This window comes from Monocercomonoides exilis (genome assembly GCF_001643675.1).
Source record: "Monocercomonoides exilis strain PA203 chromosome Unknown scaffold3-2548433, whole genome shotgun sequence".
Classification (NCBI taxonomy): domain Eukaryota; phylum Preaxostyla; order Oxymonadida; family Polymastigidae; genus Monocercomonoides; species Monocercomonoides exilis.
In genome coordinates, this window is record NW_027150548.1 from 2,364,703 (window position 1) to 2,390,495 (window position 25,793).

At 35.9% G+C, this 25,793-nt stretch overlaps 5 protein-coding genes across 5 annotated transcripts; 2 read left to right on the forward strand and 3 right to left on the reverse strand.

The window, feature by feature from the left end:
* Positions 1-1,436: 1,436 nt before the first annotated feature.
* Positions 1,437-2,102, forward strand: MONOS_14645 (uncharacterized protein; the record flags this gene model as incomplete). Its single annotated transcript, XM_067867462.1, has 1 exon — positions 1,437-2,102. One exon carries the CDS (start codon positions 1,437-1,439, stop codon positions 2,100-2,102), a length of 666 nt encoding a protein of 221 aa, XP_067735499.1.
* A 3,282-nt stretch (positions 2,103-5,384) lies between these two features.
* MONOS_14644 (uncharacterized protein) lies at positions 5,385-6,459 on the reverse strand (the record flags this gene model as incomplete). Its single annotated transcript, XM_067867461.1, has 2 exons — positions 5,385-5,823; positions 6,422-6,459. 2 exons carry the CDS (start codon positions 6,457-6,459, stop codon positions 5,385-5,387), a joined length of 477 nt encoding a protein of 158 aa, XP_067735500.1.
* Positions 6,460-9,266: 2,807 nt separating this feature from the next.
* On the forward strand, positions 9,267-10,169 carry MONOS_16995 (uncharacterized protein; the record flags this gene model as incomplete). Its single annotated transcript, XM_067869874.1, has 1 exon — positions 9,267-10,169. The coding sequence occupies one exon, from the start codon at positions 9,267-9,269 to the stop codon at positions 10,167-10,169; it is 903 nt and encodes a 300-aa protein (XP_067735501.1).
* Positions 10,170-23,250: 13,081 nt separating this feature from the next.
* On the reverse strand, positions 23,251-23,688 carry MONOS_13736 (uncharacterized protein; the record flags this gene model as incomplete). The annotated part of the gene is made up of 1 exon (XM_067866466.1): positions 23,251-23,688. One exon carries the CDS (start codon positions 23,686-23,688, stop codon positions 23,251-23,253), a length of 438 nt encoding a protein of 145 aa, XP_067735502.1.
* A 54-nt stretch (positions 23,689-23,742) lies between these two features.
* Positions 23,743-24,162, reverse strand: MONOS_13737 (uncharacterized protein; the record flags this gene model as incomplete). Its single annotated transcript, XM_067866467.1, has 1 exon — positions 23,743-24,162. One exon carries the CDS (start codon positions 24,160-24,162, stop codon positions 23,743-23,745), a length of 420 nt encoding a protein of 139 aa, XP_067735503.1.
* Between the last annotated feature and the right edge of the window lie 1,631 nt (positions 24,163-25,793).

A 25,793-nucleotide genomic window follows, 5' to 3' on the forward strand; every position in this document is an offset into this window, starting at 1 on the left:
ATTGATCAGCATGCAGCTCCAGTTGAAGAAGACGAAGAAGACGAAGGCGCTGAGCGAAGAGGCGACTGCTGCTCTGCCCCGGCCACAAGAAGCTGTTTTAAATAGGCTTTCGTGTCATACAACAGCTCCAATGGAAATACAAACACAACATCCTCATTCGGATCAGAAAGATCAACCAGCCGCAAAATCTCACCGTTCTCGAGCGATGGGAAAAGATAAAACAAGCTTTCTTAAAAAGTTGAGTTGAAATTTGAAGATGAAGAAGTTATGCTGATGATGAATGAATAATCGTTCTGGTCTAACATTAGACGAAAAAAAAAGTAGAATATGTGAAAAGATCAATTCAGAAATGGAAAATGCTGCAGTTGTTGTCATCTGCTCATTCTGTTGGATAAAGGCAAAGATTCCACTGAAGCCATGCGGCTTCAGAAAGATTCCACAAAATGTTTTCCTCTTCATCCTCAAAAGAAGAAGTTTGTGAAGCTGCAATTCCAGATGAAAGAAATTTTCTTTGGCTTTGTGTGAGTTTTCTTGCCTGCCTTCATTTTCCAATCTATTTTCTTCCAATTTTTATTTGTAATTTTTTTCCTTCAGCTGTATAATTTCTTCGTTTCTTCTTTTCTCTCTTTATCTCTCACACTGATGCAATTGATGGAGAATTCAAAACAGATGAAGAATATGTTGAGGAAATTGTTGCGTGGCATACTGTTGATGATTTGAAGAAGAATTTGAAGAAGATGATAAATGGATAGAATGAGTTGATTGAAGACTGAGAAATGTGAAGATAAATGAAGACAAACAAAAATGAAGATGTTCGCAGAAATCGTTTAATTTCAGTTTTTTCAACATTGAGTTCATCTGGCAAATAAGATCCTCCAATTCCTCCCTCTCCATCCACTTAATCCCTCTTCCTCCACACCCACAACCCCATTGATGGTGCCATCCTCCCCAACCTCAACAGCCCCTCCACTTCTCTCTCTGCCTTCAACACTTCCTTTCTCCACCAAACACGCTCTTTATCAAATGATCCTGTTGAATATATTGGATCTGAATCTCAAAGAAAGGAATTAAGTAGATTGCCATTTACTGATTTGAATAGCTATCTCTTTGAGTGGTGCGAATGGAATTATTCAAATGGTGGTTCTTCATCTGGTGGTGCTCTTTATGTTTATTGCACAAATGCAAATCTCACAATCACTTCCTGTTCATTCAATAATTGTTCCTGTAATGGAAATGGTGGAGCTTTGTATTGTGTATATTTGTTGAAAATTGATATTTCAAAATCCAATTTTACAAACTGCTCTGCGCTTCATGGAGGAGCAACTGAAATAGCACATCCGCAATCAAATGCAGTTTGGACATTCTCTGAAAATAGAGTAGAAAGTTGTTCAATAACAAGTTGGTGTGGAACTGGTTGGTATTTTGGTCTCGATAACATGCCATCTGATGCAAAATTCTTGTTCAAAAATTGCACCTGTATTGCAAATACTGGTGGTGATGCAGCTGGTGCAGTCACGTTTCATTACCCTCCACCAGTAATACCTCTTCAATATTTACTCCAAGAGTGCCAGTTCATCAACAACAAAGTCGAAAATCCAACTTCCTATGGTGGTGCTGCGCTGTGTTGCACAAGAACATATGATTGGATGAGCGGGTTCAAATTCATCACATTCTGCTTTTTCGATGGCAATTCCGCAACCAATGGCAGAGGAAATGATGTGTTCTTCAATGGAAGCAGCATCACTCAATCTCCATTTGAAAATTGTGGCTCAACAACCCCAACAAAAAGAGTGTATAATAATGGACAAGCTGACAATGAAACTTTCAATGGCTGGCTTCCAATCATCGCCCAGAACAAAATCGTTGCAAATGGTGGAACTGATGCTGATGCCTGTGGCAGACCCCAACAGACCCCATGTGCCACCATCGAGTATGCCCTCACTGGCTTCATTTCCCTCCTCCAAGACGCCTCTCTCACCCTCCTCACTTCAACATTTGTTCCAACTCAAACACTCACTTTCAGCGCAGTTGACACCATAATCACTGGAAATGATGAAATTTGTCTGATTCTCATGTTAATTCTTTCATTTTCTCATTTTTGACCATTTTTTCATATCAGAGAAATGTCCTAAACCTATCATCTTCTTTTCACCAGAAGTTTAATTTTTTCAAAACACTTATCGTCAGCTCAAATAAAAATACTTCTTCAATATTTCTTCATCTATTTTCTCCTTTTCATCAAATGCAAATTCCTCTTTTTGCTTTAAGAAATGTTTTCCACAATTCGTCTCTTCAAAATGTATTTCTTCGTTTAAATCATCTTCATTTTCAACAATAACCATTTTCTCCTTTTTCACCTGCTCTCTTTTGCTCATTTTTATCATTTCTCTTCATCATTTCAAAGAAATTCTTCCAATAAATGCAACCCCAATGAATTTTTTTCTACAAGAAAGGTTTTGTTCCGAATACTGTTTTTTTTTTGTTCTCCATCGTTTTCACAGAGACATTTCATGTATTTCGAGAGTTTCAAAACGCTGAAGAAACAACTGGTTTTTCCTCCACAATATTCAACAAAATGATATTTTTCACACTTTCCCGTTCATCATCTGTCCATTTCTGCCTTTGTTTGTTTGTTTGTTAGCTTCATTGTTCACAAATTCTGCCTGCTTTTTTTTTCCCGAAATTTTATTTGGCATCAATACACGAGAAGAAGAAGACAATGATGAAGATGAAGAACGAAATGAATTTTCTTGAGAAGGATTCAGCAGCAATGGTGATGATAGCCTTAATTAAGAATTCAATGTTCAGCTTTGTGAGCACCAAAGACAACAACAGCAAACATGGCTGAAAAAGAAACTAATCCAATGCTCCAACTCAGAATGAGAATGTCAGAACAAGTCAATCAGAATTTATTGCTCTTCACATTCTTCTCATTTTTGTTCAGTTTATCATATCTCTTTATTCTTTTCTTCTCCATTGTCTTCCTTCGCTCTTCTCTTCATTCCTTTCATCTCTTCTTCTTGAATAAGGACACTTGTCTCATTCATTTCATCTCAAAATGGAATTCTTCAAAACATCTCTTTAATTCCATCTCTTTCTCTTTCTCTTCCTTTTTCTTTCATCATTCTGCTTTCATCTGCTTTTTCTTATTGATGGAGAAAGAGAAGATACCTCACTCACATTCTTTTCTCACAATATAATCCAAAAGTTCTGCTCCAATTGTATTTTCCCTTCATCTGCTTTGTTTCCACATAAATAAATATTTCTTCATTCATCAATCATTTTCTATCCTTATTCTCTTTCCTTGACTGATCTCTCTCAATCTTCGCTCAAAATTATTCTTTTCCTTTCTCTCTTCTTTTCCTCTCTATTTTTCTTCAATTCATGAAATAGTCCAAAAATCCACTCTTCCAAATCCGCTTTTTTCTCATGCCCGATACAAATGCAATGCATTCATGAAAATATTAAACCTTTCATTTTGGCTTGCTGAGAATGAATTGAAAAGACGCAGCGAATGAACTCACAGCTTTGATGCAAATGATTGATGTGTTCGATGGAAAAGTCTTCATTTGCCTTTTCTCTTCCATTCTCCAATATTTCTGTTTAAAAAGACATTCAAAATGAAGAAGAAGAAAAAGAAGAAAATCTGTGTGAAACTCTCATGATTTCTTTGATGATGATGATAATAGAAGAACAAGAAGAGCGAAGAAATATCATTTGTGGAGTGTTTAATGTATGATGATGGTTTGTCGAGAAGAATTTGAAACAAAATGTGTTTTTGGAAAATGGTGATGGAGAAAACGAACAATGATGATTTTGTTCGAAAGAGATGAGCTTCAAGAGAGATGAACAATGAACGAAAAATCAGCAGCAACGTTGACAGAAGGATGAAATGTTGAAGAATAAATCAGTGAGTGGGAGAGTTGATTGAATTGCCGAAGAAGATGAAGAAGAAGATTTTGAAGATACAAATGCCATTTGATATTCAATGTCTGCCTTCTGCTTCAAATGTCCCACAAAATGAATTCCGAATCAAATAGTTGTTCTGTCAGAATATCACAATAATTCTCCAAAAATACACTCAATGAAAAGAAAGTGCCAAATCCATTTCTGTGAAAGAGACTTGTCTCTCTTTTCGGTTTAGCTGATTTCCTAGTCTTCTCTGTGTAACTTTTTTATTCTTAAGCCATCTTCTCCTTGTTTCATTCATCGACGTTGAGTAAAAGGCTATTAACATTTTCCAAAAAAAACATTCTCCAAAAGCAATATCTTTTCGAGCAATGCTCAAAAAGAATTAATTTTTATCAGATTCACTCAATTTTCGCTCATTCCATATACCGAAGAAGGAAGAAGATGAAGACGATGCAGAATAAGATAATCAAATAAGGATGTTAGCAATAAAATATGATGAAGAAGATGAGCAGATATTGTGAATAAAATTCCTCTCTCTGTCGGAGTGGCTTGTGGTGAAGTTGAGCCAAATGAGAAGAAGTCTGCAGCATTTCCAGCAGAATATTCTGCAAAACGAGAATCACCAAAATTAACAGCGCTATCAGTAAAAACATTTTGTGTGTTGAATGAAACAGTCATTGGCCATTGAAACATTTCTGTTGCGACTGGAGCGTTATCAGATGAAATGATGCTGATGCATGTAAAATCTTCGACTGATGAATTTTCACAACGTTTTCCTGTCAATTCAGCTGAACATGCACTTTTTTTTCGCTTTTTTCATCCCTTCGACTTCTCACCCGCTTTGGTGCTCCTTAGCATCAGCTGAAATTGTTGTGTTTCCTTTCTTTCTCCCTTCAACAACAATGCCGACTCTATCTTATTCTCCTTAAAATATCTCCATTTGCACCATTGCCGTGGACAATGACAGATGATATTCTCCAATCTGTTGCTTCACCTGGTAAAATCGATGCTGCATCCCATTCGGATGAAGGCAGAGTGCACCAGCCATCCAACAAAGAGCGTCTCATTCCTTCTTCTCTTTTGTTCCCTTTCAGTTATCCTTCTCCAACTGCAAGTCTTCTTTCTTTCTTTCTTTCCAAAATATTAATAAAAAAGAAGTGATGTTTCCTTTTGGACTTTATCCATGTTCAAAAAAAAGACTCTTCTGCTACGTCTGCCTGATAGAGACCAAACAATGACTTGTCCTTGCTGAAATTGAAGCTGCCCTTCGTCCAACGAACAAACCAAATGGCTTCTTTCCCTCCAACAGCCTTCCTTCTCATCATCATCATCATCTTCTTCTTCCTCGATGTCGAGCATCTCATCAATCGCATGGCTCACAAAACTCAATGAGTGCTGATTTTTTTTCCCTGTTATTCATCAGCGCCATCTTCAAAACTCTCAATGGCTCCAATTTCTCTTTCGCCCTCTGCTCACACATCTTCATTCAGCAGCTCAACAGAATTCACCTCAAACACATCGTTATTCATGGCTCGCACAAAATGAGTGCCCCAATTCCTTCCAAAACGCGCAAATTTCCAGTCATAGTCGAGGAAGAAAAAGGCTGTTCCTCTTTTAACAATGTCTAATACCAACAAAGAAGACACACAAACTTCGCTTCCATTTGCCTCGATCGGCACAACAGCCAGCTGCTGTCCTTCTGCTCTGTCTTCAACCATTTGCATTCTCTGCTCTTTTGATGATGATGCTCCCTTTTTGGCATCCAAATGTTCCTCGCAAATTCTTCGCAGCTCCGTCAATGCCTTCCAAAAACGAGTACAAAACGAGCACAATGCAAACAATGCAAACGATGCATGTGGCTGTTGGCGACGAAGAGACAACAAAAGAGCAATTACACGATTCGCATTGCCTCTAATATCGGTGAGACAACAGAAAAAAATAGAAGACGGTGGAGATTGAAGAAGAAGGATTCAACAGAAAGTATAACGAAGAAAAGGAGAACTTGTAAAGAAAAAAAAGGATAAGGAGGAGGGAAAAAATGATAATTATTAAGAGAAAGATAATGAAGAAAAAGATATTATAAAGAAGAAGAAGAAGTTGAAGAAAAAGATGAAGATAAAGAAGAAGAATTTGAAGAAAAAGAAGGAGATGTCATTTAAGCAGAAAAGGAAAAAGAAGGTGAAGAAGAAGAAGAAGAAGAAGAAGAAGAAGAAGAAGAAGGAGAAGGAGAAGGAGAAGAAGTTAATGAAGAAGGAGAGGAAGAGGAAGAAGGAGAAATAGGAGAAGAAGGAGAAAAAGGAGAAGAAGGAGAAGCTGTGCGAAATGTTGACGATGTGTTTGAAGAAGAGGAAGAAGAAGATGATGGTAATGATGATGATGAAAGAATCGAATAAGACGATTGATTGTTGAAAACTGTGAAGTTGAGTGTCAATTAATACCAACGGAGAAATTCATTGAAATTCTCGTCTTCTATCCCTTTTTCTTCTGCAGAGGAGAAACCTTTGAATACTTTTTCACTTTCAGCTCAATCTCTTTCTCTCTTTCCATCTAAAAATAGGAAATATTGAGCAATTCCTTTTTCATTCCATCTTTTCTTCTTTCACAAAAAATCATCTTTCCTCAAAAATAATTCTTCGCCAAAGCACAATGCAAGCCATCTTCGAAATATCTCGCATTTCATCTGTCCGTCTTTATTCTTCCTTCCCCACTTTTCTCTTTCTTCTTCAAAGCGATCTAATCCCTCATCCTTTCAGCATTCTTAAAAATAATAATAATAATTACTTCAAATAAATAACAATATCAAACCTTCAGAACCAACGCTCAAGTCAATAACTATATTTTATTCTGTTGGCACCTGTTTCCCTCCAATAAAAATTCATAATTCCTTCCTTTTTCAAGTGTTTCATCATCTGATTCGCAAATAATCCTTTCCATCAGTTGTTTCTCCATCAAATGCATCGATTTCTTGCTCTTCTAAAAAATGTGAAATTCATGTATTCTGCTCAAATTCCATTTTCATCATTGAAAAATACCCTTGTTTTTCATCTGAAAATATCATCTCCAATTCCCTTCCCAATCCCTTCATCCTGGGCACTTTCCATATGAATTCGCTCACCCAACTCCATAGTCACCCTGCACAACGAGATATAAACATTTCATTCATTTTCATTCATTTCCGCTTCCTGCCCTGAAAACAACACAAAAAACATCAACAGATAAATATTCATATAAAGAAAATAAATAAAGACCAAACTGCGCTTCGACTGTATTTTGCCAGAATGCATATCTCCACAGTTATCATCATTCAAAAAATAAATCAATCTCTTCATTTCAGCCTCAGAATGGTCAAAATGCAACAAAGAATGCATCTCCACAAAATACATTGTGTATCTCACTGGAGGGTCTTTTCAGCCCGTACACATTGTGTTGCCTGTCAGGATGTGTTTTTTTTGTTTTTCTCATGATCATCTCCTTTAATAATATTCTTAACCACCAAAAGAAATATATCTCGTTTATTTCATCAACACTATGCATAGGAGGGATATGGGGCGGAGAAGAGATGGAAGTTTAATTTTTGTGGCAGGGGATGGGAGTTGAGTATATTTTTGAATGTTAATATTTCGAGAGGGGCTTTTGAATGGAAGAAATTCTGAGACAAAGGGGTGGGGAAGAGTGGGTGGAGATTTGGAGGGGAAAATGTAGAAAATATGTAGAGAAGTGGTTGGAGATGATAAAGAAGGTGTTTAATGTTGATGGGAGAAATGGATTTTGAAAAAAAGGAAAAGAGGGCAAAAGCGGGAAAGAAGAGGAAAATTGCGAAATGTTCATATGAAAAGGGGTATTTTTTTGAGAGGAGTAGATATTTTGGAAGAGACTGCGAAAGATGAAGAAAAGGAGGGGATTGATATTTTCTGAGAATATTGTGAGATGAATGGAAGAGGGGAATGGAAAGGAAAGGAAATTAAGAAATATTTTCATTTTTGGTTTCTCAGTGAAGCGCTAAACAATTTCAAAAAGGCAGAAACGAACTGAGGATGTCATCTTTCATCAATTAATTTTCTTCGGCCTTCAACAAATATTTCGATAACGATTGTTTGCTCTTTGTCAAATCAACTTATTGAATTCGATATTTGGTCCAATCAACGACTTCACCCAAATTAATCTCAACGTCTTCTTTAGGAATGTCAATTGACTGATTGCGCATTTCCCTATTACCACATATATTCACATTTTTTCGGCTTGAACTTCATCTTCGTGGTCATCGTGGGATCATCATCTTCTTCTTCAGATAATCCTCCTTCATTCAATCAACCATCTTCCTCATTTCTTGATTTACAAACACAAAATTCGCCTTCTCACAATTCACTTGCTTATTCAGCGACAAGCACGCCTGCTATGAATCGCATAGCCAAAAACACCAAAATCTTATTCATTCAAATTTTGCTTCTTCTGCTGCTTCTATTTCATATTCTTCTTCAACTTCAACTTCATTCTTCCTCATTCATGCACACATTCACACAGCATCAATCTATATTTCAACAATTGTGACCCTCCTTTTCTTCTTCAAGGCCTTCTTCGATGAACGAATTAAAAATATTACTATTTCCATTTCATTCAACTCCCGTTAAATCCAGGGCCAGGCCTTGTCTTTCATTTCTACTCAGAAAGACGAAAGAAATATTTATAAAAATAATGAATATCAGCAGAAATTATGAGACAACGAAATGGAAGTTACTTTTAGCAGAGAATAGACTATCATCGGGCATGCAACAGACAATAGAGATTACCTCTGCTTTTCATTTGGAAGTTGAAAGAATTCACCGAAAACAGAAAGAACATAGCAAAAATGATATTTGGAATGAACGAGTTCCAAAATTAACCTTCGATTGATTTTGCAAGGCCACATGCCTTCAAAAAGTCGCAGAAGATGAAACGATGAGGGAAACATATTTATTTGAAAAGGCATATTTAACAGAAAATTCTATGAAAGAAGAGAATAAATGCCCGACAAGCAATGTTGATTTCATCAAATGCACATGTGAGATGTTTTCTTCTGTTTTGTGTGCCATCTCCCCAACTTTCTTCGACCTTGTCGTCACTTGCACATATTTTCACCGACAAGTCAGCTGATGAAATGATTTCTGCCTTATGATCTGCACCTTCTTCAGAAGACGCGTCGCTTTGCGTGTGCTTTTGAAGGGCATCTTTGATAGCCAGCAATTCATTGCTTTGACACCAAACATGTTTTCCACGTATTCATTGTCAGCTGTATTCTCTTCGAGAAATATAAACAAATCGAAATTCCAAATGCTTCTGTTCTGTCATGTCCAGCAACCGAGTTGTCTTTCTGAGCGATGCTTGTCATGAAAGTGAACAAGGGTTCCTTCACAGAAGCGACAAATGATTTACACACAAAATACACATCTCTTCCGACACAGGCCTTGTTGGCTGAAAACACGATATTGGTGATGGAAAAGGTTGTGGATGACACTTGTGAGCCTTCATTGAACTCGATCATGAGAGCACCGCCTCTTCCTCCAGAACTTGTATCCTCGCTCACAGAGCAGCTGGAGAAGGTGGTGTCACTCACCGAAAATGTGTTGGCAGGAGCAGATGAGGCGAATGAGATGCACCCGCCATTGGTGGCAGTCTGTTGGTTTTGCGGAGCTGAGTTGATGTTGGTGATGGTGCAGTTGGCGAGGGAGAGGGAGAGGGCAGGGGAGGTGGCAGAGGAGAGAACACAGCTGGTGGGGGTGGCAGTGGAGGTGATGTCGGTGATGTTGGAGGAGTTGAGAGCGAGGGGAGCTGTGAGGGAGGTGAGGTGGAAGATGCTTTGGCTGTTGAGGGGGAGACTGGTGATTGCTGTGTGGTTGAGGGCGAGGGAGCCAGCAGTGAGGAAGAAGAGGGGGGTTGTGATTGTTATGGAGGTTGTTCCGGTGATGGTGGTTGTGTTGAGGTTGAGGGACGGGGAGTTACCGGAGAGGTGGAAGAGGATGGGGGTGATTTGGTTTGAGGAGTTGTGGGCGATGGCGAGGGCAGAGACTGTGAGGGAGCCCTGGGTCTGTTGGAAGAGAGCAGAAGTGGTAGATGGATCTGGTGAAGAAGATGCAGATGAAAATGATGAAAATGATGACGTTGATTGTGATGACTGTGAATATGAGATTGGTGGTTGGGGAATGCCACTGGAGGCGATGGTGGTGGCAGTTGTGCCATTTCCAGTGATTTTAGTGTCAACCGCGCTGAAGGTTAGTGTTTGAGTTGGAGCAAATATTGAGGTGAGGAGGGTGAGAGAGGCGTCTTGGGGATCTGTCATGCGAACAAGAGCGAATTCGATTGTTTTGCATGGACTGAGTTGTGTGATTCCGCAGAGATCGGTGTTTGTCCCATTATTTGACACGATTTTGAATGTTGTGACGAGAGGGAGCCATCTGTTGAACTCAACATTGTCAGCTGTTCCTGCATTCCACACTCTTTTTGCTTGGGTTGTTGAACCGCATTGCTGGAATGGAGATTGGGTGATGCTGCTGCCATTGAAGAACACATCGTTTCCTCTGCCATTTTTGGCAGTGTTGCCATCGAAAAAACAAAAAGTTATGAATCTTAATTCATTCATCCAAGTGAAGGTTGCATCCAAATAGATGGCAGCTCCGCCGCGTGTAGATGAAGTTGACGTCAATTCATTATTTACAAATTGGCAGTCATTGATCGAAAACTGACTTGGTTTTATCTGAGGAGGCCAGTTAAATGTTACAGCACCTGCAGCATCACCACCAGAATTTGCGATGCACTTGCATTTGGAAAACACGAAATGAAAATTTGTATAATCATTTCCAAGAGCAAAATACCAACCAGTTCCAATGCTGCTTGTTATTGAACAACTTTCCACACTGTTCTCTGAGAATGAATAAACAGAATTGGATTGTGGATATGCTATGCAAGCAGCTCCTCCATAAGCAGCCGAACATCTTGTGAAATTGGATTTTATGAGATCTATTTTTAACAAACTGTGACAATTCAACGCTCCACCATGATCATTGGTTGAACAATTGAAAAATGAACAGGAAGTGATTGTGAGATTGGCATTAATACAAGTAACACAAAGTGCACCTCCTGGCGATGACCCACCATTTGAACCATTCCATTCGCACCATTCAAATTTATGGCTGTTCTCATCAAACGAAGTCAATCTACCTGGTCTCTTTCTGTCGGTTTCAGTTCCCACATGCACCTCTGCAGCATTTGATAAAGAACGTGTTTGATGGAGGAAAGAGGTGTTGAAGGCAGAGAGGGATGTGGATGGGCTGTTGAGGTTTGGGAGGATAGCACCATCGATGGGGTTGTGGGTGTGGAGGAAGATGGTTGAGTGGACATAGAAAGATAAGGTGGAGGATCTTATTTGTCAGAAGAGCACGCAAAAATAAAAGAGGAAAAAAAAAAACAGAAATTTCATCGAAAATCTCTGTTTTTATTTGTTATCATTCTCCTCAGCAAATCTCGACCTTCAATCAACGTATTTGATTCGTTCGTCGTCGTCGTCGTCTTCTTTTTCTTCTTCTTCTTCTTCTTCTTCAACTCCTTCAACTCCAATAGCAACTTCGTCTTCACCTTCTTCTGCACCTTCTTCATCTTCTTCATCTTCTCCTATCACAACTTCATCATCATCATCATCATCATCATCATCATCATCATCACCATCATCATCATCATCATTATCATTATCATCATCATCTTCTTCTTCTTCTTCTTTTTCTTCTTCTTCTTCTTCTTCTTCTTCTTCTTCTTCTTCTTCTTCTTCTTCTTCTTCTTCTTCTTCTTCTTCTTCTTCTTCTTCTTCTTCTTCTTCTTCTTCTTCTTCTTCTTCTTCTTCTTCTTCTTCTTCTATTTCTTCGTCTCCTTCTTCTTCTTTTCCTTCCTCTTCACCTTCCTCTTCACATTCTTTTTCACCATCTTCTTCCTCTCAATATTTTCTGCTTCAAATTTGTTGATCCTATCACTTCCTGCTGGGTCAGAGCATCAACCTTCTGATTCATTCATGCAATTCAATTAGGCAGAGCCTCCATGTGATCCAAAAAACGTTTCATTCACAATTCTTCCTCTCAGCATCCATTCACCGAATACACCTTCATTTCATGTTTCATTCATTATTCTGATGAGAAAAAAGCCGTCTTTTCATTCAAATGTTCTTCAACGCCTTCTTTGATGAATGTCAAAAATAATGTTGAGTTTTTTCATTTCATTCAATTCTCCTCGAATTCTGCGTCAAATATTTTCTTTCCTTTTTATTTAAAAGCATAAAAAGTTATATTCATTCTATCATTGAATGACAGCAGAAATTATATTACGACGGAAGCGATTCTGCACAAAGCAAAGAAAAGTTTGCACGTTATCAACAACTGAATCAATTCTGGCCTTTTCGTTTTTTGATTGAAAGAATTCACAGAAAACAGAAGGAGCAGGGTAGAAGACGTATTTTGGAACAAATTATAATATGGTTTATCTTCCAGAGATTTCACAACATCAAAACCACAGCGAATTTTTGCAAATGAAACGATGAAGAAAAGCAATTTTGAGGAAAAGGCTTAAGTGAAGAGAAATTATATGAGCTTCTAGCGCTAATTGGATACAAGCATGTTGGAATAAGAATTATAAGAGAAACAGATATTTTTGAAAAATCATCAGATACTATTGAAGAAATCCTTTTTGAAGAGAAGAAATAGATGATTCTTTAAAGCAGAGAGTTTTATTTTCATTTGATGAAGAAGCGAAATCAAATTTAAAATGACAAAGAAATACTTTTATCTGAGATGATATTTAGGATTTTGAAAAAAATTAAACTACTGGTGAAAAGAAGATGACAGCTTAAGAAATTTTCAATGATATGGAAAATGGAAGAAATTCTGATGAGAACATGAAAAAATACATCTTTTCAAGTGATTCTTGTATTTGGGGCACGAAATGTGAGAGTGTTTGTGGGAGTGAAAGTGGAGACGAGAAGAGAGAGAGAGGCATCGCTGAAGGGAGCAACGCATCCGAGAGCATACTCCACCGTGGCACATGGGCTTTGCTGTGTTTTGCCACAGGCATCAGCATCAGTTCCACCATTTGAGACTATTTTGTTCTGGTTGATGATCGGAAGCCAGCCATTATACACTGCATTGTCAGCTGTATTGTTATTCCACACTCTTTTTGTTGGGGTTGTTGAGCCACAATTCTCGAATGGGGATTGAGTGATGTTGCTTCCGTAAAAGAACACATCATTCCCCCTGCCATTCGTCGCAGTGTTGCCATCGAAGAAACAGAATGCGATGAATTTTACTCCACTCATCCAAGTGAAGGTGTTTGTGCAACACAGTCCAGCTCCTCCATATGTGGAAGAAGCAGTCAGATTGTTATTTATAAACTGGCAGTCGTTAACCAAAAATTGGCTTGGTTTATTTTGTGGAGGCCAATGAAACGTGAGAGAGCCGGTTGAGTCGTTGCCAGAATTTGCGATGCACTTGCATTTAGAAAACAAAAATTGGCAAGTTGAAGTCATATTTTCGAGCCAGAAATACCAGCCAGTTCCGCACCAATCAGTTATTGAACAACTTTCCACTTTGTTTTCCGAAATATGATAGATGGAATAAGATTGTGGATGATAAGTGTGCACTGCTCCTCCATGTCTGGCCGAGCAGCCTGTGAAATTGGATTTTGCAATGTTGATATTTAACAAATTTCCACAACATAACGCACCACCTTGACCATCTCCAGTGCAGTAACATTCGTTGAATGAGCAAGAAGTGATTTTGAGATTTGCATTCAAGCAATTAACATAAAGCGCACCACCATGACTACTTCCGCTATTTGAATTTTCCCATTCGCACCATTCGAAGCGATGGTTATTCACATCAAACGAAGTCAATCTTCCAGGTTTCGCTCTTTGAGATTCAGTTCCAATATGAACCACAGCAGCATTTGATGAAGAACGTGTTTGGTGAAAAAAGAGGTGTTGAAGGCAGAGAGAGGTGGATGGACTGTTGAGGGAAGGGAAGAAAGAGAGTTGAGCGGATGGAGAGGGAAGGGTGAGGAGAGATTAAATATTTCTAAAGATAAATATCGAAAATATACTAAGAAATATGAAAATTGCTCAAGATGAATATATTCAACAACAATAATTTGTATTTAATGTTAAAGTTACAAATTATTTTTTCACAAACAATATTCAAAGAAATATCATTGATGGAAAATATTCATTTTTTAAAATTTCACTTTTTGTCAAATCAGTTTAGAATTATCATCCTTTCTATTCCAACAAAGAAATAAAAAATTTTTAATTTTAACCGCATTTATTGTCAAGCTATCGTCTGTTTTGTTTTCCGAAAGATCATTTTTTAAAATGGAAAAAAACCTATAATATTGGTGAATGTCCTTCTTTTGTTATGTTCTTCAAATTCCTTAATTATCATTATTTTTTAAAAACCAGAAAATTAATAATTGATTGTTTTAAACATTTATTAATTTCTTATTTTGAAACGAATTAAAAACAAAGTTCTGTATTTGCTTGAAGTTAAATATAATCAATTTTTTTTTTCAAATTATCCAATTTCTCTATTTCTCTTAAGTTTTTCGAATGAAATGAAATTGAAAAAAAAAAGCATTCTGAAAGAATGGCGAAAACTCTTCAATATTCAAATTGATAATGAATTCATTCATCAGAAAATCAATGATAGCAACTCAAAAGATGAAGAATAGTGAAACAAAATTGAATCAAAAACAGTCTAGTGAAATGTTTGGTTCACCAAATGTTATTCATTCTTGGAATGGGTGATGATTTTTGATTTCATGTTTCTTTTGTGCCAATTTTCGAATTGAACAATTATCTGAATAGTTTCAATTTCGTTAAAAAATGAATTGTCGATGAAACAAACATTCTTCGTTGTTTTTCTTTAATGGAAGATGAATGAAATAAGAATAATTTCAAAGTTTGAGACATTCCGATGAAAATTCATCAATCAACAACTTGAAACTTTGAAATAATGAACAACACAAAAGATTTTTGATTTCAAAAATAATAACCCAGAAATTTCAAAATATAAACAGAACAAAACGTTTTTTTGGAATTCATTACAACAAATGATTTTCTGACTCATTGAAAGAAACAATGGAAAAATATTCAATGATATTTTGGATTTCCAATTTCTTTGTTGAGAAGATCCAGTTGCACAGTTTTGATTTAAGTTCGTTCAAAAAAATATCCACAACATCATTTTTTCCAACTAATTCTTGGAACAAAATTGATTCAGTGATTGCATGTTATTCCATTGCGTGATGTTATCTGTATCTTTCATAATTTTATTTCTCTTGGAACAAACATTGTGTGTTTTTTTCATCTTTTTTTCAGTGAATTGAATAACAAAATTTGATATTCTTTATCGAATCAAACATGTTGTATGTGAGAGTTTTCTTTGAACAATCGATTTTCTGATCAAAACTTTCAAAATACATGGGGGAAAATATGGACTTTCAAGCTTTTTATGCACAGAGTTTGAAAAAATTGTTTCTCTTATAACATTTTTTAACTTAACCAGATTTCAAAATAAATCTGATTTTCATATCTGAAAACAAACATCATCGAAAAAATTACAAAATGTTTTGTGACCTCACATGTATTTCAAAAAATAAACCCATTTTCTTCAAATCATTTGATCACAAAAAGATCATCCAAGATGCATAATTTTTTAATGAAAATGCCTGAAGTCAAATATTTTGTCCCACATGTGTTTCAAAAATGTGGGGAAAAAAGTCAAAACGTTATTTCTTTTCAATCAGATTTGTTCTGACAATTGAAAATCGAGCACTTATTCTATTTATAAATTTATTCATCTTTCCATTTTTTTCTTTGTGAAACACCATCGAATGAAATCACAATCGGACATCGTCACAAAAATTACACACAACTCAATGCAATTGTGAACAGTTATGATTCAATTATACCTCTGTGACCTGACAAAATAACTTGAAGCCTCGTCTGTCACAAAAAAATAAAAAATGAAAAAAAAAATGAAAAAAAATGAAAAAAAAATGAAAAAAAATGAAAAAAAATGAAAAAAAAATGAAAAAAAAATGAAAAAAAAATAAAAAAATTTTTTGAATTAATATAAAATATTCAATTGCTAAAACTTCTAAAGACTTTTCAAAGCACTATTGAAAAGATTTGTTGATAGCATCTGTAATATCTTGTTGTTTTTTCTCTTTTGTCAGTGACCGTCAGTGACAGTCAATGACAAATTATGACAAAAATATTCCTCAACTGACATTTCGTGTCAAATAAAATAAATACTGGGAACTTGATCATTTTTTTTTAATTTTTATTTTTTCAAAATAATAAGAATTATTTCATGAAGATTTTCAAATTTATTATTATTGTAATTAAGAATTATGAAATCGTTATAAATAACCCTTTTTGACAAGTACTAAATATCTTGTCAGTCATTTTGTCATTTTTTCAATTTTCTCTTGTCATGTTACAGAGGTATGCTTTAAATGAATTCTATTATTAAAAAAGATCATCCATGTAATTTGCAGTGCTTGTTGAATTTGGATAAAGATTCAACAATGACAAAAAAAAAAAAAGAAAAAAAAAGAAAGAAAGAAAAAAGAAAGAAATTTGAAAAATAGAAAGAAAGATAGATAGATAGATAGATAGATAGATAGACAAAATAGAAAAGAAAAGAAAAGAAAAGTGAAAGAAAAACGGAACGAAATGGAATAAAATAAAATTATATATAATAAATGATATAAAAATAAAGTTTTTAATCAAAATATGTGAAGTCACTATGTAAATCTTTATTTTAATTTATTTCATTTCATGAAAAAATGTATAAGCAAAGAATCAATTTGACAGAATTAATCATCAGGTGAAAACGTTCTTTTCTTTGCAGTTGTTGCATGAGTTGGTTCCAAAGATATTTTCAAAGGCAATATTCACTTCAAATAATGGAAATGATAACAACTGTCTTTTTTCCGTTATCTTTCATTTTTACCCCAGGAATTTTTGACAGCACAAATTTGATTGAATGAATAATCATCAGTATGAAAGTTTATTTTTATTTTTATTTAATTTTATTTTTTTTTTTTTTTGTCATTGTTGAATCTTTATCCAAATTCAACAAGCACTGCAAATTACATGGATGATCTTTTTTAATAATAGAATTCATTTAAAGCATACCTCTGTAACATGACAAGAGAAAATTGAAAAAATGACAAAATGACTGACAAGATATTTAGTACTTGTCAAAAAGGGTTATTTATAACGATTTCATAATTCTTAATTACAATAATAATAAATTTGAAAATCTTCATGAAATAATTCTTATTATTTTGAAAAAATAAAAATTAAAAAAAAATGATCAAGTTCCCAGTATTTATTTTATTTGACACGAAATGTCAGTTGAGGAATATTTTTGTCATAATTTGTCATTGACTGTCACTGACGGTCACTGACAAAAGAGAAAAAACAACAAGATATTACAGATGCTATCAACAAATCTTTTCAATAGTGCTTTGAAAAGTCTTTAGAAGTTTTAGCAATTGAATATTTTATATTAATTCAAAAAATTTTTTTATTTTTTTTCATTTTTTTTCATTTTTTTTCATTTTTTTTCATTTTTTTCATTTTTTTTTCATTTTTTTTTTTTCATTTTTTATTTTTTTGTGACAGACGAGGCTTCAAGTTATTTTGTCAGGTCACAGAGGTATAATTGAATCATAACTGTTCACAATTGCATTGAGTTGTGTGTAATTTTTGTGACGATGTCCGATTGTGATTTCATTCGATGGTGTTTCACAAAGAAAAAAATGGAAAGATGAATAAATTTATAAATAGAATAAGTGCTCGATTTTCAATTGTCAGAACAAATCTGATTGAAAAGAAATAACGTTTTGACTTTTTTCCCCACATTTTTGAAACACATGTGGGACAAAATATTTGACTTCAGGCATTTTCATTAAAAAATTATGCATCTTGGATGATCTTTTTGTGATCAAATGATTTGAAGAAAATGGGTTTATTTTTGAAATACATGTGAGGTCACAAAACATTTTGTAATTTTTTCGATGATGTTTGTTTTCAGATATGAAAATCAGATTTATTTTGAAATCTGGTTAAGTTAAAAAATGTTATAAGAGAAACAATTTTTCAAACTCTGTGCATAAAAAGCTTGAAAGTCCATATTTTCCCCATGTATTTTGAAAGTTTTGATCAGAAAATCGATTGTTCAAAGAAAACTCTCACATACAACATGTTTGATTCGATAAAGAATATCAAATTTTGTTATTCAATTCACTGAAAAAAGATGAAAAAACACACAATGTTTGTTCCAAGAGAAATAAAATTATGAAAGATACAGATAACATCACGCAATGGAATAACATGCAATCACTGAATCAATTTTGTTCCAAGAATTAGTTGGAAAAAATGATGTTGTGGATATTTTTTTGAACGAACTTAAATCAAAACTGTGCAACTGGATCTTCTCAACAAAGAAATTGGAAATCCAAAATATCATTGAATATTTTTCCATTGTTTCTTTCAATGAGTCAGAAAATCATTTGTTGTAATGAATTCCAAAAAAACGTTTTGTTCTGTTTATATTTTGAAATTTCTGGGTTATTATTTTTGAAATCAAAAATCTTTTGTGTTGTTCATTATTTCAAAGTTTCAAGTTGTTGATTGATGAATTTTCATCGGAATGTCTCAAACTTTGAAATTATTCTTATTTCATTCATCTTCCATTAAAGAAAAACAACGAAGAATGTTTGTTTCATCGACAATTCATTTTTTAACGAAATTGAAACTATTCAGATAATTGTTCAATTCGAAAATTGGCACAAAAGAAACATGAAATCAAAAATCATCACCCATTCCAAGAATGAATAACATTTGGTGAACCAAACATTTCACTAGACTGTTTTTGATTCAATTTTGTTTCACTATTCTTCATCTTTTGAGTTGCTATCATTGATTTTCTGATGAATGAATTCATTATCAATTTGAATATTGAAGAGTTTTCGCCATTCTTTCAGAATGCTTTTTTTTTTCAATTTCATTTCATTCGAAAAACTTAAGAGAAATAGAGAAATTGGATAATTTGAAAAAAAAAATTGATTATATTTAACTTCAAGCAAATACAGAACTTTGTTTTTAATTCGTTTCAAAATAAGAAATTAATAAATGTTTAAAACAATCAATTATTAATTTTCTGGTTTTTAAAAAATAATGATAATTAAGGAATTTGAAGAACATAACAAAAGAAGGACATTCACCAATATTATAGGTTTTTTTCCATTTTAAAAAATGATCTTTCGGAAAACAAAACAGACGATAGCTTGACAATAAATGCGGTTAAAATTAAAAATTTTTTATTTCTTTGTTGGAATAGAAAGGATGATAATTCTAAACTGATTTGACAAAAAGTGAAATTTTAAAAAAATGAATATTTTCCATCAATGATATTTCTTTGAATATTGTTTGTGAAAAAATAATTTGTAACTTTAACATTAAATACAAATTATTGTTGTTGAATATATTCATCTTGAGCAATTTTCATATTTCTTAGTATATTTTCGATATTTATCTTTAGAAATATTTAATCTCTCCTCACCCTTCCCTCTCCATCCGCTCAACTCTCTTTCTTCCCTTCCCTCAACAGTCCATCCACCTCTCTCTGCCTTCAACACCTCTTTTTTTCACCAAACACGTTCTTCATCAAATGCTGCTGTGGTTCATATTGGAACTGAATCTCAAAGAGCGAAACCTGGAAGATTGACTTCGTTTGATGTGAATAACCATCGCTTCGAATGGTGCGAATGGGAAAATTCAAATAGCGGAAGTAGTCATGGTGGTGCGCTTTATGTTAATTGCTTGAATGCAAATCTCAAAATCACTTCTTGCTCATTCAACGAATGTTACTGCACTGGAGATGGTCAAGGTGGTGCGTTATGTTGTGGAAATTTGTTAAATATCAACATTGCAAAATCCAATTTCACAGGCTGCTCGGCCAGACATGGAGGAGCAGTGCACACTTATCATCCACAATCTTATTCCATCTATCATATTTCGGAAAACAAAGTGGAAAGTTGTTCAATAACTGATTGGTGCGGAACTGGCTGGTATTTCTGGCTCGAAAATATGACTTCAACTTGCCAATTTTTGTTTTCTAAATGCAAGTGCATCGCAAATTCTGGCAACGACTCAACCGGCTCTCTCACGTTTCATTGGCCTCCACAAAATAAACCAAGCCAATTTTTGGTTAACGACTGCCAGTTTATAAATAACAATCTGACTGCTTCTTCCACATATGGAGGAGCTGGACTGTGTTGCACAAACACCTTCACTTGGATGAGTGGAGTAAAATTCATCGCATTCTGTTTCTTCGATGGCAACACTGCGACGAATGGCAGGGGGAATGATGTGTTCTTTTACGGAAGCAACATCACTCAATCCCCATTCGAGAATTGTGGCTCAACAACCCCAACAAAAAGAGTGTGGAATAACAATACAGCTGACAATGCAGTGTATAATGGCTGGCTTCCGATCATCAACCAGAACAAAATAGTCTCAAATGGTGGAACTGATGCTGATGCCTGTGGCAAAACACAGCAAAGCCCATGTGCCACGGTGGAGTATGCTCTCGGATGCGTTGCTCCCTTCAGCGATGCCTCTCTCTCTCTTCTCGTCTCCACTTTCACTCCCACAAACACTCTCACATTTCGTGCCCCAAATACAAGAATCACTTGAAAAGATGTATTTTTTCATGTTCTCATCAGAATTTCTTCCATTTTCCATATCATTGAAAATTTCTTAAGCTGTCATCTTCTTTTCACCAGTAGTTTAATTTTTTTCAAAATCCTAAATATCATCTCAGATAAAAGTATTTCTTTGTCATTTTAAATTTGATTTCGCTTCTTCATCAAATGAAAATAAAACTCTCTGCTTTAAAGAATCATCTATTTCTTCTCTTCAAAAAGGATTTCTTCAATAGTATCTGATGATTTTTCAAAAATATCTGTTTCTCTTATAATTCTTATTCCAACATGCTTGTATCCAATTAGCGCTAGAAGCTCATATAATTTCTCTTCACTTAAGCCTTTTCCTCAAAATTGCTTTTCTTCATCGTTTCATTTGCAAAAATTCGCTGTGGTTTTGATGTTGTGAAATCTCTGGAAGATAAACCATATTATAATTTGTTCCAAAATACGTCTTCTACCCTGCTCCTTCTGTTTTCTGTGAATTCTTTCAATCAAAAAACGAAAAGGCCAGAATTGATTCAGTTGTTGATAACGTGCAAACTTTTCTTTGCTTTGTGCAGAATCGCTTCCGTCGTAATATAATTTCTGCTGTCATTCAATGATAGAATGAATATAACTTTTTATGCTTTTAAATAAAAAGGAAAGAAAATATTTGACGCAGAATTCGAGGAGAATTGAATGAAATGAAAAAACTCAACATTATTTTTGACATTCATCAAAGAAGGCGTTGAAGAACATTTGAATGAAAAGACGGCTTTTTTCTCATCAGAATAATGAATGAAACATGAAATGAAGGTGTATTCGGTGAATGGATGCTGAGAGGAAGAATTGTGAATGAAACGTTTTTTGGATCACATGGAGGCTCTGCCTAATTGAATTGCATGAATGAATCAGAAGGTTGATGCTCTGACCCAGCAGGAAGTGATAGGATCAACAAATTTGAAGCAGAAAATATTGAGAGGAAGAAGATGGTGAAAAAGAATGTGAAGAGGAAGGTGAAGAGGAAGGAAAAGAAGAAGAAGGAGACGAAGAAATAGAAGAAGAAGAAGAAGAAGAAGAAGAAGAAGAAGAAGAAGAAGAAGAAGAAGAAGAAGAAGAAGAAGAAGAAGAAGAAGAAGAAGAAGAAGAAGATGATGATGATGATGATGATGATGATGGTGATGATGATGATGATGAATAAGAATAAGAATAAGAAGAAGAAGGTGAAGACGAAGTTGCTATTGGAGTTGAAGGAGTTGAAGAAGAAGAAAAAGAAGAAGAAAAAGAAGACGACGACGACGACGAACGAATCAAATACGTTGATTGAAGGTCGAGATTTGCTGAGGAGAATGATAACAAATAAAAACAGAGATTTTCGATGAAATTTCTGTTTTTTTTTTTCCTCTTTTATTTTTGCGTGCTCTTCTGACAAATAAGATCCTCCACCTTATCTTTCTATGTCCACTCAACCATCTTCCTCCACACCCACAACCCCATCGATGGTGCTATCCTCCCAAACCTCAACAGCCCATCCACATCCCTCTCTGCCTTCAACACCTCTTTCCTCCATCAAACACGTTCTTTATCAAATGCTGCAGAGGTGCATGTGGGAACTGAAACCGACAGAAAGAGACCAGGTAGATTGACTTCGTTTGATGAGAACAGCCATAAATTTGAATGGTGCGAATGGAATGGTTCAAATGGTGGGTCATCGCCAGGAGGTGCACTTTGTGTTACTTGTATTAATGCCAATCTCACAATCACTTCCTGTTCATTTTTCAATTGTTCAACCAATGATCATGGTGGAGCGTTGAATTGTCACAGTTTGTTAAAAATAGATCTCATAAAATCCAATTTCACAAGATGTTCGGCTGCTTATGGAGGAGCTGCTTGCATAGCATATCCACAATCCAATTCTGTTTATTCATTCTCAGAGAACAGTGTGGAAAGTTGTTCAATAACAAGCAGCATTGGAACTGGTTGGTATTTTGCTCTTGGAAATGATTATACAAATTTTCATTTCGTGTTTTCCAAATGCAAGTGCATCGCAAATTCTGGTGGTGATGCTGCAGGTGCTGTAACATTTAACTGGCCTCCTCAGATAAAACCAAGTCAGTTTTCGATCAATGACTGCCAATTTGTAAATAATGAATTGACGTCAACTTCATCTACACGCGGCGGAGCTGCCATCTATTTGGATGCAACCTTCACTTGGATGAATGAAATAAGATTCATAACTTTCTGCTTTTTCAATGGCAACACTGCCAAAAATGGCAGAGGAAACGATGTGTTCTTCAATGGCAGCAGCATCACCCAATCTCCATTCCAGCAATGCGGTTCAACAACCCAAGCAAAAAGAGTGTGGAATGCAGGAACAGCTGACAATGTTGAGTTCAACAGATGGCTCCCTCTCGTCACAACATTCAAAATCGTGTCAAATAATGGGACAAACACCGATCTCTGCGGAATCACACAACTCAGTCCATGCAAAACAATCGAATTCGCTCTTGTTCGCATGACAGATCCCCAAGACGCCTCTCTCACCCTCCTCACCTCAATATTTGCTCCAACTCAAACACTAACCTTCAGCGCGGTTGACACTAAAATCACTGGAAATGGCACAACTGCCACCACCATCGCCTCCAGTGGCATTCCCCAACCACCAATCTCATATTCACAGTCATCACAATCAACATCATCAAATTCATCATATTCATCATTTTCATCTGCATCTTCTTCACCAGATCCATCTGCCTCGTCTGCCCTCTTCCAACAGACCCAGGGCTCCCTCACAGTCTCTGCCCTCGCCATTGCCCACAACTCCTCAAACCAAATCACCCCCATCCTCTTCCACCTCTCCCAAAACTCCCCTTCCCTCAACCTCAACACAACCACCATCACCGGAACAACCTCCATAACAATAAAAACTCCCCTCTTCTTCCTCACTGCTGGCTCCCTCGCCCTCAACCACACAGCAATCACCAGTCTCACCCTCAACAGCCAGAGCATCTTCCACCTCACCTCCCTCACCGCTCCCCTCACCCTCAACTCCTCCAACATCACTCACATCACCTCCACTACCACCTCCACCAGCTGTGTCCTCTCCTCTGCCACCTCCCCTGCCCTCTCCCTCTCCCTCGCCAACTGCACCATCACCAGTATCAACTCAGAACAGTTGAGCCAACAGACTGCCACCAATGGCGGATGCATCTCATTCGCCTCATCTGCCTCTGCCAACTCGTTTTCTGTGAGTGACACAGCCTTCTCCACCTGCTCTGTGAGCGAGGATACAAGTTCTGGAGGAAGAGGCGGCGCTCTCATGATCGAGTACAACGATGATTCAGAAGTGTCATCCACAACCTTTTCCATCACCAATATCATGTTTTCTGCCAACAAGGCCTGTGTCGGAAGAGATGTGTATTTTGTGTGTGAATCATTTGTCGCTTCTGTGAACGAGTCTTCCTTCGCCTTCATGATAAGCATCACTGAAAATGACAACTCGATTGTTGGACATAACAGAACAGAAGCATTCGGTGATTGGAATGTCGATTAATAAATCTTTATCAACTGGCATACAGCTAACAATGAATGCGTGGATGGTCATCTTGGCATCAAAGCAATGAATTGCTGGCTATCAAAGATGTCCTGCAAGAGCACACACAATGCGATGTGTCTTCCGAAGAAGGTGCAGATCATAAGGCGGAAATCATTTCATCAGCTGACTTGTCGGTGAAAATATGTGCAAAAGAAGGCAAAGTCGAAGAAAGTTGGGGAGATGGCACACAAAATTGAAGAAAACATCTCACATGTGCATTTGATAAAATCAACATTGCTTGTCGGGCATTTATTCTCTTCTTTCATAGAATTTTCTGTTAAATATGCCTTTTCAAATAAATATGTTTCCCTCATCGTTTCATCTTCTGCGACTTTTTGAAGGCATGTGGCCTTGCGAAATCTCTCGAAAACCATCCTTGCAACTGTTTGTTCAAAGAAATCTTTTCCAATCTTGTTCCTTCTTCTTCCTGTAATTCTTTCAATCTCAAAATAAATAATGCAGAGGCAACCTTCATGGATTGTGTGCCCGATGATCTGCTATTCTTGATTTGACATTGAACCATTTCCGTTGACATATAATTTATACAGATATTCCGTTATAAAATGAATATTTCTTTCGTCTTTCTGAGTAAGAATGAAAGATGACACTTGGCCCTGAATTTGACAGGAGCTGAATGAAATGGAAATGACAATTTTTTGTTGTTCACTGAAGAAGGCGTTGAAGAAGAAAAGAAGGATCACAAATTTTGAAATGAAGATAGATGCTGTGTGAATGTGCGAACGAATGAGGAAGAATGAAATTGAAGTTGAAGAAGGAGATGAAAGAGAAGCAGCAGAAGAAGCAATATTTGACTGAAGAAGATTTTGTGTGTTTTTGGCTATGCTGTTCATAACAGGTGTGCTTGTCGCTGAATGAGCAAGTGAATTGCGAGAAGGCGAATTTTGTGTTTGTAAACCGAAAAATGAGGAAAATGGTTGATTGAATGAAAGGGGATTATCAGAAGAAGAAGAAGAAGACGAAGACGAAGAAGAAGATGCAGTTGAGAAATGCGAAATCAGTTGAACAACATTTATGATGTTGAGAATAATTTGTATGAAATTGTTGATTGGCCAAAACGGCTCGCTTGCTGTATAAGCTTCAGATTGGTTAGAAAAACTCAATCACAAAATTTGTGAAGAACAGATTGTGGAAGTCAATAAAACTGAATATTTCCAAAGTCATTTTCCCTCTTTTTGCAATTTCCCCTCCATTCCCCTCAAAAATAGAAAATGTTGATTTTTCTCAATTTCCTTTCCTTTCTATTTTTCCTCTTCCATTCAACCCCCAAAATCATCAGAAAATATCAATCCCCTCCTTTTCTTCATATTTCGCAGTCTCTTCCAAAAAATCTTCTCCTCTCATTAAAAAAACACCCCTCTTCCACTTGAACACTTCTCATTTTCCCTCTTCTTTCAAGCTTTTACCCTCTTTTCCTTCTCTTCCAAATTCCATTTCTCCAATTTGTCTCAAATATCTTCCTCACCATCCTCAGCCACTTCTCTACATATTTACTATATTA